The sequence below is a fragment of the Mastigoproctus giganteus genome, chromosome 2 (genome assembly GCF_048544385.1).
Source record: "Mastigoproctus giganteus isolate SK-2022 chromosome 2, ASM4854438v1, whole genome shotgun sequence".
Classification (NCBI taxonomy): domain Eukaryota; kingdom Metazoa; phylum Arthropoda; class Arachnida; order Uropygi; family Thelyphonidae; genus Mastigoproctus; species Mastigoproctus giganteus.
The window spans coordinates 137,100,481-137,118,386 of NC_143576.1; the positions used below are offsets into that span (position 1 = coordinate 137,100,481).

At 40.0% G+C, this 17,906-nt stretch overlaps 1 protein-coding gene across 4 annotated transcripts in view; it reads left to right on the forward strand.

The window, feature by feature from the left end:
* Positions 1-17,906, forward strand: part of LOC150089589 (protein slit-like) — a 172,283-nt gene that overhangs the window by 73,049 nt on the left and 81,328 nt on the right. For all 4 annotated transcript variants that reach the window (XM_090389558.1, XM_090389559.1, XM_090389561.1 and 1 more), the window contains exon 4: positions 2,803-2,874. In XM_090389558.1, coding sequence (XP_090245684.1) covers positions 2,803-2,874 — 72 coding nt within the window. The remainder of the gene's footprint in view (positions 1-2,802; positions 2,875-17,906) is intronic.

Consider the following 17,906-nt stretch of genomic DNA (forward strand, 5'->3'; position numbering starts at 1 on the left):
CCCTCTAAGCGATATTCATTGCTGATTGGCGGATCTTTGTTGGATGCCAGTCTAACAAGCAACGGAAAATTAATGGCTCTCATTTTTTTTTCTTTTGTTAACCACTCTCTTCTGCCCACATCATGTTCTCTCATCCAGTAAGATAGAATTAAGTTGATTCTCACGGCGGAGAGGATTAAGAATAGTCTTAATTAAGAGAGAGCTCATAAAAAAAATATAAAACGCAAGTTACTGTGATTACCTACACTCAACTATGTTCCTCAATGTTAATCAGCGATAAGAAATAATTATATTTACTAGCGTGCTTCAATTGGGCTGGTCAGGATTATGGGGAGTCTTTGACCCTGGATTTTAATAAGTCGATCTTATCACTAGATGAGATAGCCAGCAGCGAGTTAAGAAAAAACGGGCAGTCACGAAATGCAAAATGAACTCCGAATACACTCCCCATATTATGCACCTGTGTGGAGACATTCCCACAGGACAACAGCGGGTGAAGAGATGAACCATTTTGGCCCATAGCCAGCAACCGTAATTCCTGCCTTCTAAAATGTCACCGGAATCCTTTTTTCTAAGTCTACGTTTCTAATAATTACCGCCAACCGCTAAAATCTCTTACCCACCGACACCAACTTGGAGAATTCAAATCGCAGAAAGCTGGAATAACAAAACTAGAATCTGGTGGCAATTGGATCCACGGTTCCCTTGTACGTTTTCGGCTTCTGTGGCGTATCTGTCACGAGCTGGAAATTCGCCAGATAAATGTTTGTAGTTGGAGAGAAATTTCTTCTGATTTAAAATTTTTTAGCATCACAGCACCAGTTTTGCTGCAATAAAGGCCTAACTCCCTCAACAGAAAAACTTTTCCTATATTTTAAAAAATTTCGACACCAACGTAATGAAATGCAAAATACAATATCAATGAAACGGACTCTTGCATAGTCTACAGAAGGTTAAATGTATTAAGGTGTTTCGACCATCTCCTTGTCCTCCGGCTCACAGCAAATAACAACTGCGCGACGTATTTAGTTTTTATATTTTGCATCCTGAAAGATGGAGTTAATATGGTAATTAAGTAACACGATCCCTGTTCCAAATACGTTTGCCCGCAAGTTTTGAAGTAACTTGCAGACAGCTGACTTCCCTTTACTATTCAGGTCATGTGGGAGTTGCAAATCAATCCTTTTGTTTAGCCCGGTTGTTGTTGATTAATAGGTTTCCTTCCTTTCTTTCTGCCGATCAGGTGGGGCTTCCACGTGATCAGCTTCGGTATGTACGTTTAGACAGAACAAGCACGTGTAATATGATCACCTAAAACGTTCTTTAATGTCATCTACAGCAGAGTTGTCCACAAACAGTACAATGTAATTCATACCACATCGGGTGGGTCGTTTATAATAAGGCCATGAGGAATCATTACATTGTCTGTAAATTACTTTTTTTTGTCTTTTTTAGGGGACGAACAAACCGATTATCCGGAAGTGTATATTCGTTATTCTGTTAATCGACTTGGTTATTTTCCAAGTAGTCCATCTCCCCGTGGGGTTCTTTACAAGATGATCAAAGAAAGTGTTCGATTTAAAAATAAATAAATAAATAAAAAGAAACACTCTTGCGGCTCTTTGTCGTGAGAGCAGTTTACCGCAAGGCACCATCAGGGTGGACCACAATGAATCAAGAAGTGCCTATTTCCGTTTGTCTACCCACGCAAACATGGAGGAACGCCCGTGTTTTACCACTGACGGCATCCAAGGCCGGTTCATGATAAATATACAACAAGAAATCGAGTTCTTTTTCGTCCGGTACGTACACTGACCTTCTTCCTACACACGTAGCCTTTCTGTTAGCATCCCCTCTTTCCCATGTCATGCCGACTATCCCGGGTGGTGAGATATGAATACTGATTAGATGACAATAGTGGAGGATTAAAATTCCCTCCCACCTTCGATCGTAATGGAATTAAAGGTGGGCGAGAGAATGGTATAATGGTCCATTCCTAAGATTGGTTTTTTTATTATTAAAATCCACTAGTTTTTGGCAAATAATACTATATTTTTAAACAAACACGCTCCTAGTGTTATCTAGCACGATAACGATCTAAAAAGTTATTGCTGTATTTATACTGCTCGGTAATGTGACTTTATTTTCGTCCCTTTTACGGTTATTTGCAAATATGGATTAAATATATCTCCTTCTACCAGGATAAGTGTCAAAATTTATAGTTTTGATCCCCATTTCATCCCTATCTTGCTCTTTTCACAGCCCAACTCAATTTTTTATGCTAAATAATGGGATAAAAGATTCCATATCTAAATATTTTATTAGACAATCTGTGCAGAATCCATTTATGACCTAAAATATCCATTTTGGCGTAGTTTATCAATCGCAATTGGTTCTGATTTCATCAATCTTTTTTGGTGTGACATCTCGAGATGTTTGCGTGCAGAGCGATTGTTATTGCGTGTAGCTACGTGCACTGAAGTAATTTAACCAGCAAGTGCTATTAAGTGAGAATTTAAGGTATTTCTGTTGGCACGGTGAGAAAAAAAGAACTGAGTTTAAAAAACTCAGCCTTTAAAAAAAGAGAAGTTATTTTATTATATTTTTTGTAGCCATGTCTTGTCAGCCAACCAATCTTTATAATTCATTCATTAATAACACAGTAGGAACAGTCATTTAGGTTATTAGATCGAGTTAATTGTGTGAAATCGATTTCCTGAAGTGCATAGTAATTAGATGATTGTAATTGATGATGTTTGCAGAATTATTTTAATTATTATTATTTTTTTTTTTTTATTTCAGGAGGCTGAATAATAATCAACTGAGGAACCTGCCAGACATGTTGTTCGCTACAATGCCCAGTTTATTACGACTGTAAGTTCATTTGCTGGAATTTATTCAATATTTTCTATTATTTGCGTGTTTTGAATAATTTACTTAAATTTCTTTATTGTCCCGAAAAAAAAAAAGAAGAAATGGCAAGTATGTATTATTTGGTACTTAGGTTTGTTACTATTCACCATTCTCAGTTTTCTGGTTGCATCTTGTTTTATTCAGTAAGGATACTGAATAAACGCAAGAAGTGATCAAATGTCAGAACAAAATATATTTATTTAATGCTGAAAACCAGCGAACATTATTATGGGGTATGAAAACTCCTCTACTTAGGGATGCAAGCCATTTTCATCTTTGCGTTGAATCTAAAAGGCAGTTGATATTCTTTTGAGTAATGTCTCTCTAGCTTTGGGTTAACTTGCCACTACTGGGATTTAGGCTAATCGGCTCTAAAATGCTGTCCAAAAATAACGGAGCCATGCTCAACAGGAGATAAATCAAGAGATCTAGCAGACCAGGAACGCATGTCGACATTGCAGAGAAACTGCAATATCGACATTCTTTCCTGGCCAATAGTTGTATCTGACCGAACAGTGTCCTTTTGTAATAAGAGGTTGTGCACTATTGGAAAAATGGTAGAAAGATACAGTTTAAACTTTACGTAAAATTATGGAATATTACCTGAACCAATGTCAAAGTGTTGTCATGGTGTTCAATTTCTATGCCTATTTAACCAGGGCATCGTCATTCATGAATCCTTCTGTCACCACTCCCCAAACAGAATCTTGAATCTTCGCTAAAGGTAGCCGTTCTTAATCCCAGCTGACTCTCTTCAAAATCACTGAAGTCCTGCACAATGGGATGCATTAAAGGGAGGCAACACACACACACACACACACACACACACACACACACACACACACACACACGTAAAAGCAATCTGACTGAAATTTGCCTACTAATGGCGCTTCTTGGTAATGGATGCCCAAACATGAGTAATCATCTCTAATCCTTGTCAAAAAGGCATATCTGCAAGCTCCCAGTTGGCTAATTATCCATTCCTTATCCTTTGATATTTGTCTGCGTGCTTCAGAATCTGGATGAATGGCTGCAAGCAGTGGCGGTCCCAAGGTAGGGACTCAAGGGGCTATAGGCCCCCCCATGATTTAAATAATGTGGATATTTTAGTGCTGCATGACGATTAAAGCTTAATGATTTTCCAAACATTGCTTTAATCCACCCCTCCACCCTTTAGAAAATCCTGGGACCGCCATTGGCCGCAGGTTTTTTTTTTTTGTTGTTGGCGCATCGGCTTCTGTGGCCATAATTCACCTCCCAAAGTTTTTGCATTTTCTACTCTGATCTAAGCCCGAGGCGGGATTCGAATCCGCGACCTTTGGGTTGCCAGGCAGGCAATTTATCCACCCGACTGGCTGCAGGTGTGCTTTGCTGTTCATTGATGAAGCATCGACACCTTGTCCTACAGCCTCTTTGAAGGACAAATTTTTTTGGTTGGACCATCCAGCCTAATTAGATCGAACTATATGATCACATTTAAATCTATTCAATCGTTGCACGATGTTTGTACACATATTCTAGGCATCTCAATAAACCTTTCCGCAAAACTGGCCCACCCATAATAGCTTCTTTTGCAACAGATAGCAGTATATGTGCATTAACCACTGTGATGATGGCCTCTACGCCACTTTTATTTTCCCATCGAACTTAATGGGATGTTTGATCATTTTTGCATGTCATGATGATCCACTGTCATGCAAATTTTTAGTCAGTTTCGTTTGCTCTTTTAGGGTGGGGTAAATTTTCTGGTGCTAAGCGAAATATCAAATTTTACTATGTTTTTAATTCATAAAACTCCTTGTCGTATTATGGCAGCATGGCAATTAAGCTGAGATCTATGCGATACTATGGATAATTAAGAAATCGATTAAGCTAATTTATTGACAATACGAACCATATCGTTGAGTTGTATTGCCAACAACCCAAGTCTTGCATCGTGATGCATATTATACTTTTAGAGGAGACGTTTCATAATACAATTGGATTGTTTTACGTAGTGAAAAACACTGCTGCTACACTGTTCTGTGTATGGCGTCTTAAGTAGATTGAACATGGATATGTGTTTTTGCATAGGGCAGCCCCTAAAACGTCAGTTCAACTCTGTCTCGTATCTCTGTGAAGAACAGTATCACTACAAATGGGCCAGATATGTGTGACGTAGGTTTGTGTGTATTATATGTTGTTCTGTTGTGTCTGGCCCCTTGGCTACCCAGAAGCATCAGTCACCTGGACAGATGATTCTGGGTACTCGTCCACACCAGAGAAGATGGAAATCTTAACTAAGTTGTTCAATTACCTCACGCAGATGTTGCGCCAGTAGTTCAAGAGAATCTGTAAATCAAATTTTATTCTAATATACTGTAGATCGAATGTATCGCGCACCTCGAGAATGGGAGCCAATGTTCTTACGTAGGCTCACATGTTCCAGGGAAATTCTTATTGTCGTGTTTGTATATTATGAAGTTATCCCCAACTGGACAATTAGCGATTACAGAGTTATCCTGTTCTCCATAACCTTAACTACAACCATAAGCACAAATATAACTAGGATTCTGGACTTTCAGATTTTCCATCAGAAATATTGATTGGGAAGCTTTCGAAAGATCTATTGTCTCAGATGTCCCTCTCAAGGATCCAGCCCAATACAGCGTCTGCACTGCAGACGAATTAGTTACCACCCTGCAGCACGCGATCCTGAAGGCCTCTTGTAAATCTGCTAGTGCTCTTATAGTCTTCCGTCTCACTGTATGCCCCTGATGGACTCGAAAACTCACCTTTCTTAGACGGTCCGTCCACCGAGCTGACCGATTTTACCAGTGACACCGTGACTGGCAGCCCCAGAAGTAGCGCGACTACATCGCTAAGAAAAATGAATACACAAAGGCCATTGCAGCGAGGCAGAAGACAACATGGTCTGACTTTGTCAGAGTCTGGTAGGTCGAATCCGTCTACAAGATCATGCGGGACAAGACCTATACCCCGGACATCTTGAGCACTGATTGTAGACTCCCTAGAGACTTCCAACTGGCAGGACTCAGTCAATCTCATCCTTGATAAGCTATTTCCACCAGACGACACTGCTGAAGACTTGCCTGAACATACCGCTATTCGTACAGCAAACAACAGTTATGAATCAGATGAAACCATAGAACCTTTCACCTTGGAAGAATTATCAGCAGTTCTCCAAAATATTATCATACAAAAATATCCGGGATTAGATCTCATCCTCCGCCTCCACAAGCTTCGGCCGGAATATATACTCTTACTGTACAACAAATGTCTTCAGGAGGGATGTTTTCCTGTGTACTGGAAGATAGCGCTACTGAGACTCATTAAGAAGTTGCACAAAAACCCTACTGACCTGCACTCTCACGGTCCAATTACGCTACTTGCAAACTTTGGCAAAATACTGGAGCTGCTAATGGTACTTAGGACCACGGCTCTCTTTCAAGCACGGAATCTGCTCTCTCTCCCTGCCAGTATGGATTCATTCTATCGATCCTGTGAGGAGGCTCTCTTCGATCTAGTCCTGCACATAGAAAACTCTGAAGCAAAATTTGAGCTTGCATTCCATTGACTTCGAGGGCGCGTTTGACACTGTCTGGTGGGACAGTGCTCTGGCGTACCTCCGGACAGCCTCCTGTTCCAGCCATCTCTATAAACTTTTCCAAAGGTACTTTTCAGATAGAACAGTAATTCTGAAGTCAAAACACCATGTCTCTAGGCCAATCACCGGGGGTGACCTCATGGCTCAGTCCTGGGACCTCTGGTGTGGAATATAATCCTACAAGACTGGCTTTCCCGCTCCTTTGCTAATACCAAGATTGTCGCTTTTGGGGACGACTTCACGATCGTGGTGTCCGGCCACTCTCGCAAAGCCATAGAAGACAAAACTAATCGGATTCTTGATGGCCTCTCTTCCTGGGCTGCACTAAATAAACTACGGATAAATCCAAGCAAGACCAAAATGATGCTCTTTAAAAAAAATAAGCTGGATCTCAAGCGGCCTACGCAAGTTAAAGTCTCTGAGGTACAACTCCCCATTGTCACACAGACCACTGTGCTATGGGTGGTTTTTGATCATAAATTAAGCTTTAACCCCACCTCGTCCGTATCAGCTCCAAGGTGAAAAAAATTTTCAAGCTCAATCATCAAAATCACCAGGAACGAATGGGGCCTGTCCAAGCGGTCGCTCCAGTTATACTGTAAAGCAGTCTTCCTTCCGATTGTGTCGTATGCTGCGGGTGCTTGGCTCCACCGAGCTAGATTGGCAAAAATGATAGGCAAATTAGGCTCTATAAAACGGACAATGCCCCTGGCTACCCATGGGGTATGCAGGACAGTATCCACTGCTGCTATCCAGGCCTTAGCGGGACCCTTCCACTAGACCTGTATGTAACTTTCCGTGGCCTGACCTTTAGAATCCACAAGAAATTTCCGACCAAGATTTTGGACATTGAACTAAACCAGAAACTAATCCTAAGGCAGAGAGAACGCGCTGTTATAATGAGATGATAAATATCTGGCAGACAAGATGGGACACTTCCGCCAAGGGAGCAGTTAAAAGGAGATTCCTGCCGGATGTGACTTTTCCCTTCTCAAAGTCAGCGCAGAAGTGGCTCTCTCTAACTCTTGAGACATACCTAGTCACGGGGAATGGCTTACTGAACGAGAACTCTCCCAATTTGGTCTAATACCCATAGACGTTTGCTACTGCTGCGCAAAGGAGAATTGACTTCACATCCTCTCTACGAGGACCTGCGGCAAGACCTAGCAAATTCCATCCCTCTCACTGAAAACCAACTAGACATTCTGCTACAGACACCAGAGAACCTGACTGCCTTCCAGAACTTCTCGACGCAAATATTCACGCGCAGAAAAACCTCCTACAGAATAATACAGGCTGCAAATGAGGATTCCCAGATAGCAGCTTACAATTTTATTTTATTAATTTTAATTTTTTTTTTAATTTATTTTTCTTTTTCTCATTTTCTCTTCGCGCCCTACACTAGTGTACTTTTTTTTTTTTTTCTTCCCGCTCTGCACCAGTGTAGCTCCTTTTTTTTTTTTATTACACCACGGGATTTTTTTTCTCTTCTTTACCCTCTGGAATGGGCCCGCAGAGGAATGTGGCCCACCTTTTGAAAACATCAGGTGAGTCAGTTTCTTTTGAGACGGTACGTTTTACTGGGACTGGCCCACCGTGGACGAGTACCTGGAATCATCTCTCCAGGTGACTGTTGCTTTTGGGTAGCCAAGCGGCAGAACATAACAACAGAACACATCACACAATACACACAAACCTACACTACTCACATTTCTGGCTCTCGTACAGTGGTTCTGTTCTTCACAGAGATATGAAGTGGAGTTGAACAGACGTTCTAGGAGCCGCCCATTACAAAAACACCCCTTACATAAAGCAGGGTGTTGCACCAACAGGGATTCCACAAAAGAACTTCAGCCCACAAACTTTTCATTACAAACGTTACTCCGCTGTGATGGGTGTAATGGAGTATGCTCAGACGAAGCAGTCTCTGGAAAACCCAATCTTCAACAAATTCTTTTTGTAATAGGTGGAACTTGGGTGCGATACCAAGCACGAGAATTTTAGAAGCGGTGCGCCATACTAACTGTTCAAGCTTTTTTTTGTGTGGTGCGATGTTGGAACTATGGTTTTCTGAGACAGTCGCTTATGAAAAGAGAAAGATTTATAATTCTCGCAAATCCGTTCATTCAACACTGATGCAATTTTATGGCGGCCAATCGTTTTTCAACGTGGCGTGTACTTTAGGTATTGTGTCTATAACTTTCATGTATTCTGCTGTCAGTTAGTTATTTTCTGAAATAAAATATCTGACAGAAGACAATTAAGGCTTGGTATGGACCATGCGGGACACCATCTACAGAGCTACTTGCTCGAGGAATTTTCAAATGTAATGCTCCTGTCGCTTTGAAATAACAAAAATAATGGTACTGGTGGACTGGCTTGCCTAAATTTCGAGCTGAGCCCAACAGAACCGTTGTTGGGCGAACTGGAAAGACTTTCGAGGATTTATCCATGGAAGAAAATTTCACTTGCTGAATTAAAATTGGTCTTCTTGAAGAATGTTTCTGTCTACATGTGTCGTCCTTTGTCAGAAATTATTCCATGGAGGACTACCTGCTGTTTTTCCAGGCTGAAAGAGACTTCACATCTTATTAAAATTTTATCTGCGAACTATCGTATTTTCTTTTATTGTTCCTCTAACTAAACTAAACGCATTTTATGGCTAAAGCCTCATTCTGCGTGAAAGTTTAACTAACGTACAAGTTAGTGCAAAAGCATCATGTTAGTACGCAGAAAACTCCTAAAATGGCTGAAAATGGCATCGTTTGAATACCTTCACAACGAGTTGCCATTATATTGCACTATCGAATAAGTAACGCTTCACCAATGGAGAAGACTATTGTTACTTATTCTCGGAGGATGCCACCACCCAGACGGCACCGTTTCGAGGCTATTTGGCCTCTCCTTGGTGGGTGGGAATACTTATTCTCGGTGGTTACTCATCCACCGAGAATAAGTAACAATAGTCTTCTCCACTGGCGAAGCGTTGCTTATTCGAAGTAGTGCAATATCATGGCTACTCGTGAAGGAAGAGCACAATATGAGATATATTTAAACGATCCCGTTTTCAGCCACTTTAGGAGTTTGCTGCGTGCTAACGTGATGCTATTGTTCCTCTAACTTAACGTAATGTATGTTCAAGTGAAAATTGTGTGTTCATGTGGTAACTGTGTTACTTGAACAGGCAATATCAAGATCATCAATTCATTTCTTTTCTTAGATTAGATCATTTGTGATATTACTGGCATAAAGAACCAAAAAACTCAGAGTGTGATGCCATCTCATACGAAATCCTGCTTATCTATTATCATTGTATCTGGAAATACAGTTTTGGGATTCCCACAGAAAAGGGGATCATCTGCGAGGAATTTCTTCTCACATAAGCAAATAATCTTCAATTTTTTTTTTCCGAAATAAACAAAAGCAGATCTTTCTTCCTCAAAAAGTCATTAATCCTTTCCAGAATTTTCTATCCTTAAGGAGGAAGATGCGGTTCATCTACTAGCTTCTACCATCACCGGTAGAAGATGGACCGCATTTTTCGACAATATTGGCAACAAACCTAACTTTGGTCGGTGATTTAGGATGAGTGCAATTTGTTAGACCGATGATGGTACTGACCTAAAGTTCTCCGTAGGGCTCAATAAAATTTGTGTCGTTAAATTGCACGTATTTGTGTAGCATCAATAGACTGGAGTTGGGTTGTTGACAATATGGCCCAACGATATGGTTCGTATGGCCAATAAATTAATTTAATCGATTTCTTAATCACACTACTACGGATGTCTCTTGTGTGCTCTTTTCTCATTTTCTGATTTTGAGAAGCCAATATTACTTTTCTTTTATCTCTATTTTTTTATTATTATTTATAAAGATACACTTGTTAATTAATTGGAAAAACGACCATTTTGGTTGTGAAGATCTTCCAGGTTATTATCGTTAATTAATGATTTATAATTTTATACGAATCAATATTTCGATTCACTTCTTAATCACCAAACTGATTTAAAAGAGAATTTTGTTAATTCCAAACATTCTTCATGCAACACTGTAAACCGCTAGGAATTCCTTTCACATCACTGCCCATACCTCACAACTTAATATTCATTCACCTTTTTTGTAATACGTTACATCCTGTATTTTAATGACAATTGAAAGATAACACGTATTTCGAGTTTTTGCTCTTGTCAATATAATAAAAAAATAGCAATACTTGATGATTTATATATTTAATAAACTGATAACAAAACATAAAAACAAGCTCTTCAAGTTTCGTATGCGAGAACTGAAAACATTTTTTTTCTTCTTAGCATCCGTCGCCATGTTGCCCATTTATTCCTCTAGTGAGCACATGGCAAGAAACATGATATACACTGCTTCAACTACAATATATGGATAGTCTATGCGATATGTATAAAGAAAAAAGAAATAAAGAAAAGAAATAATAATTGTAGAATTTTTATTGACCTGATTTTAATGAAACTTGGGATGGCTCCACAAAACTTTCTAAAAAGAACCAAATAAAAAATTTCATGAAAATCTGAGCTGAGAGGCGAGTTATGTTCTATGGTCGATTTTCTGTTTGCTGGGAGAAAAAGCCACGCCTGAGACGAATAACTCAGCCAGGTTGTGAAAATGACCCATAAAAGTTCTTCGCGTCATTGACAGGATTCGAACTCTAGTCTTTTCCACCCTGCGCAGGGAAGACTATGATTATATCACGCATACTACCCACGAGGGTTTATTACATGTGGACGGACGGACGCATATATGCTAACGCTCCTAAAAAAAATTAAATTATTTCGTAAAATCTAAGATAAGTTCGAAACTGATTGCGCCTTCAATTACAGTCCGACCATACTAAGCTAGACAAGTTCATGCAGATCTCGCGGAGGTCAGACACCATTCTATCTCTTCTCATCCCAGTTTAAATGAAATGAGAGATTTTATACACACGGGCGCGGCCAAGAGAGGCTTTGCAGATCCATCTTTTGTTATCTCCTCACAGAATCTGCACACAACACGGACAGCTGATGCACGATGACAAGGACACCACCGAGAGATTCGCAACAAATACAAGCGAACATCCATAACGCATATCCTTCAACGCACGCTTCTATTGCGCTATAAACAAACTTAGCTCATTATTATTTTAATCCGATGTTAGTTATGTGTCAGTTATTCGCTAACCAGTCTGAATAATAAGGATAAGCGTGAGTTAATGCGCAGTTGGTTTCCTCACAAGCAGTATTTTATGGAGTGGTGTGTGTTCTTTACGTTTCCTAACAAAAATGAACTGTTGGTGGCGCTAATTGTTGCCCGCTTGCGAAATATAGGGTTCCTGTCGCCCTAATTACACCAGATTCCTACATACGTTAACAACTAACTGTTGACGGCGGCGACTTCTCCTAGTCGTCTTGTTTGTGGGGTGTTGACAGGACAGGCTAGACTGATTGGCTCCTCATTAGAGCGGCGGGCTTCGCACAGCGAAGAAATACTCGAGAGGTTCCAAGAAGGGAGCTCTTTTTGCAGGCGACGTCCCTCTCGATATTTCTTGAATAAACTCTGTAATTTTTTTTTTTTTTTTATTGTAAACAGCGCAAAAAAATTGCTCATTATGAATCGCGACTACGATGTTCTACGACGTGTTCTCGTGGGAGGTTAAAACGAAGGTAATAAAAGACTTCTTGATGCATTTCAAAGGTTGTTTTGTGCGCGTGTACACAAGAAAGAGAGAGAAGTATCGCTAGTAATGAACATTTTATACTTCTAATGTCACGTTAGTCTTTTGTGCATTGTCAGCGATTACAAAGTGGTACTCTCCTTGGACCAATTTGCTTGCGTTTGTATTTTTCTTTTAGCTTGTAAACGATACCATTTAACAAAGGTATCGTTTAAAATAAAGTCTAGAAATAAGAAATATCTAATTTTTTTTTTTTCTCATCCAATTCATTATCTCAGTACTTCGATGTATCGATCATTGTTTCTGTAGCCCCACAATTACATAAAATTCGAATATCACTCTATATATTGATGTACCAGAGTGGAGGATACTGCACTGCTAACATTGGCCTTCAATAATTCTCCTTGGTTAACCTGCTCGATGTACCAAGTGCGGTATGCAAAGAAGCAACCGGAGAAGAGTCTGGAATGTGCACCTGTCTTCATTAACTGTTTCTTCGTCATCAGCTGCTTGCCATCCTATACCAAAGTTAATGGCGAAGAGGTTGTTTGGGAGTTCAAGATTTCTGACATCTCCGTTCAGTGTCTTGACGCCGTAGCGTTCATCGACTGGCTTTCCCTTTCAGCGCAGGTGTTTTCGCCACGAGCTCAGCAAAACCACCTGCCACGGGGTTACAATAAATGGGAACTTCTCCTCGAACTGCAGATGGGGAGGGATGGAGTCAAGTAGAGAGCGGGTTCTTTAATTATGTTACAGTATGGTTTGGAGAAAATGCGTGCATTTTTATTTTATTTTATTTTTATTTTAATGAGAGTCCGACGAGTGCGAATTCCAAACTGCGGCATCTGAAGAATTTAACATTCATGACTTAGAGAGGTTGAATTTCTGGTAGAGAAAAGGCTGTAAAACCTCCATCGTGGTGGTGTTTAGATATTTATAAGACTGTGACGTGTTGAATTCGTTATTTCACCCTGCAGGGAGGGATTATTGCTATAGTTTCTAGATGTCTATTCCTTCCCCTCCGCAACCAAACCCTACCAACGTTTCCCCTGGTACATTTTCCCTTCCATCTTATTTTCTTGATCCACTTCACCGAAATCTTTAATACAGAATTTCATTTCTTTCCCTTCTCTAACGAATATTGGAGAAGGGCAACCCACCCTCCGAGAAAATAACTCAAACCTCCACCTCTTTGAATTTAGTTTCCCACTGAAACCCAATAAAACGGACCTCCCCAAGAGATTTGGCACTGAAATTTCACAACGTTCTGGTAGTTCATTTATTCAAGGGGGAAAAAAAAAAAGTTGCGTTCTTTCAATTTTGCATTTGCGACTCTTTTAAAACATTCTTCTTTCACTCAGTATTTCTCTATAAAAAAATATGTATGTAGGATAAACCTATAGTTGAAAATTGCAAATAAATGCTGATTCGAATCAATAGCATCGTTAGATCTTCACGCATAATAAACACGTTTTATTTTTAATTTTTATAACCGATTATGCACCTAAATTTTGTAAGTTTTCTTTCAGAATTTTAATTATCGAATCATTTATTTATATCTAATAATATTGTATTTGCGTAGCGTTTAGTTTTTAATTTATTCAATAATTATTTTGTATTTAACGCTAGTCTTTTATTAATGTTTTTAACAGTGCCAACAGATCCTTACTGTTGTGTCACTTCCGGCTATACTTAATGCAGACGGAAGTGACTATTAATTACGATAATATGCTATTTTTATGAATTTTTACAAGCAAGAAATTTATAAAACAACAAATGAAAATTATTATACTATTATTTTTGTTTTTATTAAACTAAATTTACCAGCTTAAGTTCATATTTTTCGTTTGCGATAACAGAACGTTTAAATTGGCGTTGATAAAACTTAGGCTTAAAATCTTGAATACGTTTTCTTCCTCTGCATCTATTCCAATTAGTATCAACAAATTTACTGTTCTCATCCTAAAGCGTTTATCCCCGCGCTAATTTTGAATTCGAGTAGATGCGAGAGACATTCTGTCGTGCAAATGCGTCAAACGAAGGTAAACCTTGCACAATAAGTGGAAACGAAGTGTTGGAAAGAACAAGAAGAAAATCCCCGTTGCCAAAGTCTTACGATGGAGGATTATTTACGAGACAGAAGTGAAAATATCTGGTGAAATCTCGCACGGCGATCAGCATCACTTTACCCTTGCGTGAAACAACTTCCGACCTTCTAATCCCTCCAACAACTTTTCTCAATAACCGGGAGGAAAGTTGCCGTTTGCAACGGTCCCTTGGCAGAACGGCTCCGAAGATAAAGGAACGGTCTCAGGATAATCAGCAGAGCGGAAGAGCGGAGAACGGAAGTGGAAATTAAGGGTCACGTTGCGTCGGATTTAGAAAGCAGCACGAGCTAAGATAGAGACGATGTCTCGGCGGGTTTGAATGTCGATTTGTAAGCCTTGGGTTACAGCAAAAAGAAGGTGAAGCCGGCTTCCGCTTGATAAAAGTGCGTTGAGCAGAAGGCAGACATACAACACCCCCGAGTACTGAAAACCAAGTGGGAGCCATCTCGAGCCGCGAGAGGCAGCTATCGTTAGAATCCCCAAAGCTGTTCTGGCCAAGCATTTTGTTGTACCTCTCTGTTATACTTCTACAGTCCAATGTAAGGAACTTCAAGTAGAGCTGGTGTCCTGTATATTCCCAGAGGATTTAATTGCGATAATTATTATAGTTGTAATTACTAAAGCTGTTGAAATTACTGCTTTTGCCTTCCTTTGGTCTTCGGTAGCTTGCAACGAATCTAAACAATGGACTTATGCAATTTCCATAGTGTGGGGGTAATCTTTATCCGTTGAATGTTGTGAGCTCTGAAAATCTTTGTGCTTAGAAGGGAGTGGTTTCTGGAGCGTTCAACTGAAGTTCTGATTACATTTGTCGTTATTTCTTGCTGAAGTTGGATGTCTGTTGGCATCTTTCCAAATGTCCTTTTCCCACCCTATCGTGACCACAAGCAAGAAACATTTGTCAAAAACACGCCACGGACTGCTCATAAAACCTGAAGAATCTCGTGTATCAGTATAATTAGTTCAAGGCACTCGGTGTTTTTTTTTTTTTTTCTTTCTCATTTCTACGTAAGACACACGCAGAGTTATTGGTACCATACATTAATTCTGTCTGTTCCTCTGTACTCACTGCAGTAACCAGCTCGCCAAGAACGAGATGTCGTTTGAATTCATCAGTGCAAAGTGAACCGATTTTTTGCCTTTAAAAAGGCATTAAAATTTGAATTAATTTTTTTAATCTTTAATGTTATGCTGGAAATCCGTACTCAATGTTCCTCCTGCATTTGGAAGTTCAATACGATTAATAACTTTGACACACTTCGAATCTATAACTATAGAAAAACTATAATCGCTATAAAATCAATATAAACGACAACCCTTAGGACTATGACCTTAAAGCGTTCGTTGTGTCTCCTAATTACTGACAACTTTTCAGAGTATTAAACTTATATGAAAATTATGATAAATGGTGATGCTTCGAGGAGATACATTAATTTTTTATTAATATTTCAGTTATTTTGATTGATGCTGGAACCGCTGTAGATCAGTCACCATTGTTACATGTTACCATCTGGAATCAACTTTCTGTCGATGACTTTTTTGATGTCTCAAAAATAACGAAAAGAGAATAAGACGCTAAGCGATTAATACAGAAGATGGTCGAGTCCTTCCTACAGAAGTCTCTGGGAGTTGTTATAGTGCGTTACAGTAGGCCATTGCCCTGTAAAACCATCATAACTTCAAACATTTGGTTCTCTTGTTTTTGATGGCACGTGGCAGATTACCTTGGTGAACGTTCCAGTACCAAACCGACACAGTAATATACCTTGCAGGTTGAACAAATTTTTGAGTTTTTCAGCCATGGCATTTTCACTGAATACGGCATCGATTGTAGTTAAGTTCAAGTTCAATTGTGGTTGAACCATGTCTTACCCATGGTCATCAGGCAATCTAAGAATGCATTTTACATTACCTCATAAATCCGACTATATCATGTTTGTAAATTGCGTGTGTTCTCCGATCTGTTTGTCTCTTTTGCCAATGCGAGTGTCCAGGGGAACCTTGTTATCCTTCCCTGAGACCAACTAACCCTGTCGTGATTTGAACCCGGGCCTTTTCCATTCGGTGTGGGGAGGAGGTGATTATAAAACTGTCACTCGTGAAGAGTTGTTTCTGGTCATCGAGACATTTGGGTTTATGTAAATCTTTCGGTACTGGACCTGTCAGGGATGATGTCCCGTTGTATGAAACTGTATTTCACTCGCTGAGAGTTATGCTGGATCTATTTGCGACCTTCTGAAGCAGCGACACCTGCTCCGTTAAAATTCCATGCAATGGTACCCGTTCTCGCACTTAATCCTTGGTAGTACCAATTTATCTTCCAACTAGAAATCTCATTTTCGTTTGACTCGCCCATGCTTGGTTTGGTTTTGGTTTTATTGGCGCATTAGCTACTAAGGCTATAATGCGCCTCGCCCATGCAATATATATTTTATGTCCAAGTGGTCATCCCAACTGGCGTAATGCGTTATTGACTTCTACGACTAATGCTTACCATAATTCATTGTTCCTTCCCGATCCCTTTCACGTTTCTTTTCTATCCACTTGAATTAACCGCGTCTACGTTGTATAATGGGCCATTCCTGAAACTTTGATCAGAGCATCTTTCACGCACTTGAATTTTAAAGAAGTGCGAAGTAATTTGATACGCACGACTCGAATGCTACAAATAGACCAAGAGACTTACGGTGCTGAGTCGATTCAAAATGATTTGCGACGCGTCTAAACATCCTGTCTGTTCGTAGGGTTTCTCGGGAGGCTATCACAGCCGTTTTTTAGTGATCACTTTGTCTCCTTTCCCCCATTCAGCGAAGGGACGGGCTCACGCGTGGTGCGAAGATTGATGACGACACCAAGTACCCGTCACTCCCATCCCAATAATTTCACCAAAACGTCCGATGCTGAGCCTTGTTCTTGTAATTGTCGCTAACCCCCGCTGTCTTGTACAGGCCACTATCGGTGTGCCAGGTAAGATAATGAAAGGTTGCTCGCTCCTTATTAACCTCCCCTTTTAGCTCGCCTGGCGTGAAGTAGGTCCTCAATGGGCCAAACTACCCAACCGACAATGATAAATGGCCCATAAAGAGAAATTTGATCGATATTCTGTGTTACCGATTTCTTTCACTAATTTCAACTCTGGGAGGGTTTTGACAGGTTAATAAACTTCAAGAAACCATGCGATTTAAAAGAGAAGAATCCGCCCAATTCTTCTTCCTCTTCAGCATGGCTGAAGCGAAATCGGGGACTAAAGCTATAGGTCTAATCCAATAAACTGTTTGAAAAAACATAAAGGAAACTGAGTGTACCTTGTTAAAGTTCACAATGGACGAAATTCAAAAATAAATCCCTGCACTTAAGCGATCATGAAAGACTATTCCAACACCGTATTCGATGCGTTGAACCCCACACGCATGATAATCTCCATCCTAACATTCTCCATCCAAACATTTTGCCCGGCAGCATCACCACCAGCAACCCCCTTCACTTTTATGTTATCGTAGTGGGGTGACACGTGACTATGGTTTAATTAAATCAAATCTCTCCGCAGCGGCAACTATGGGAGGGGAGCCTTTACCTATGACGTCATAAAGGGTGT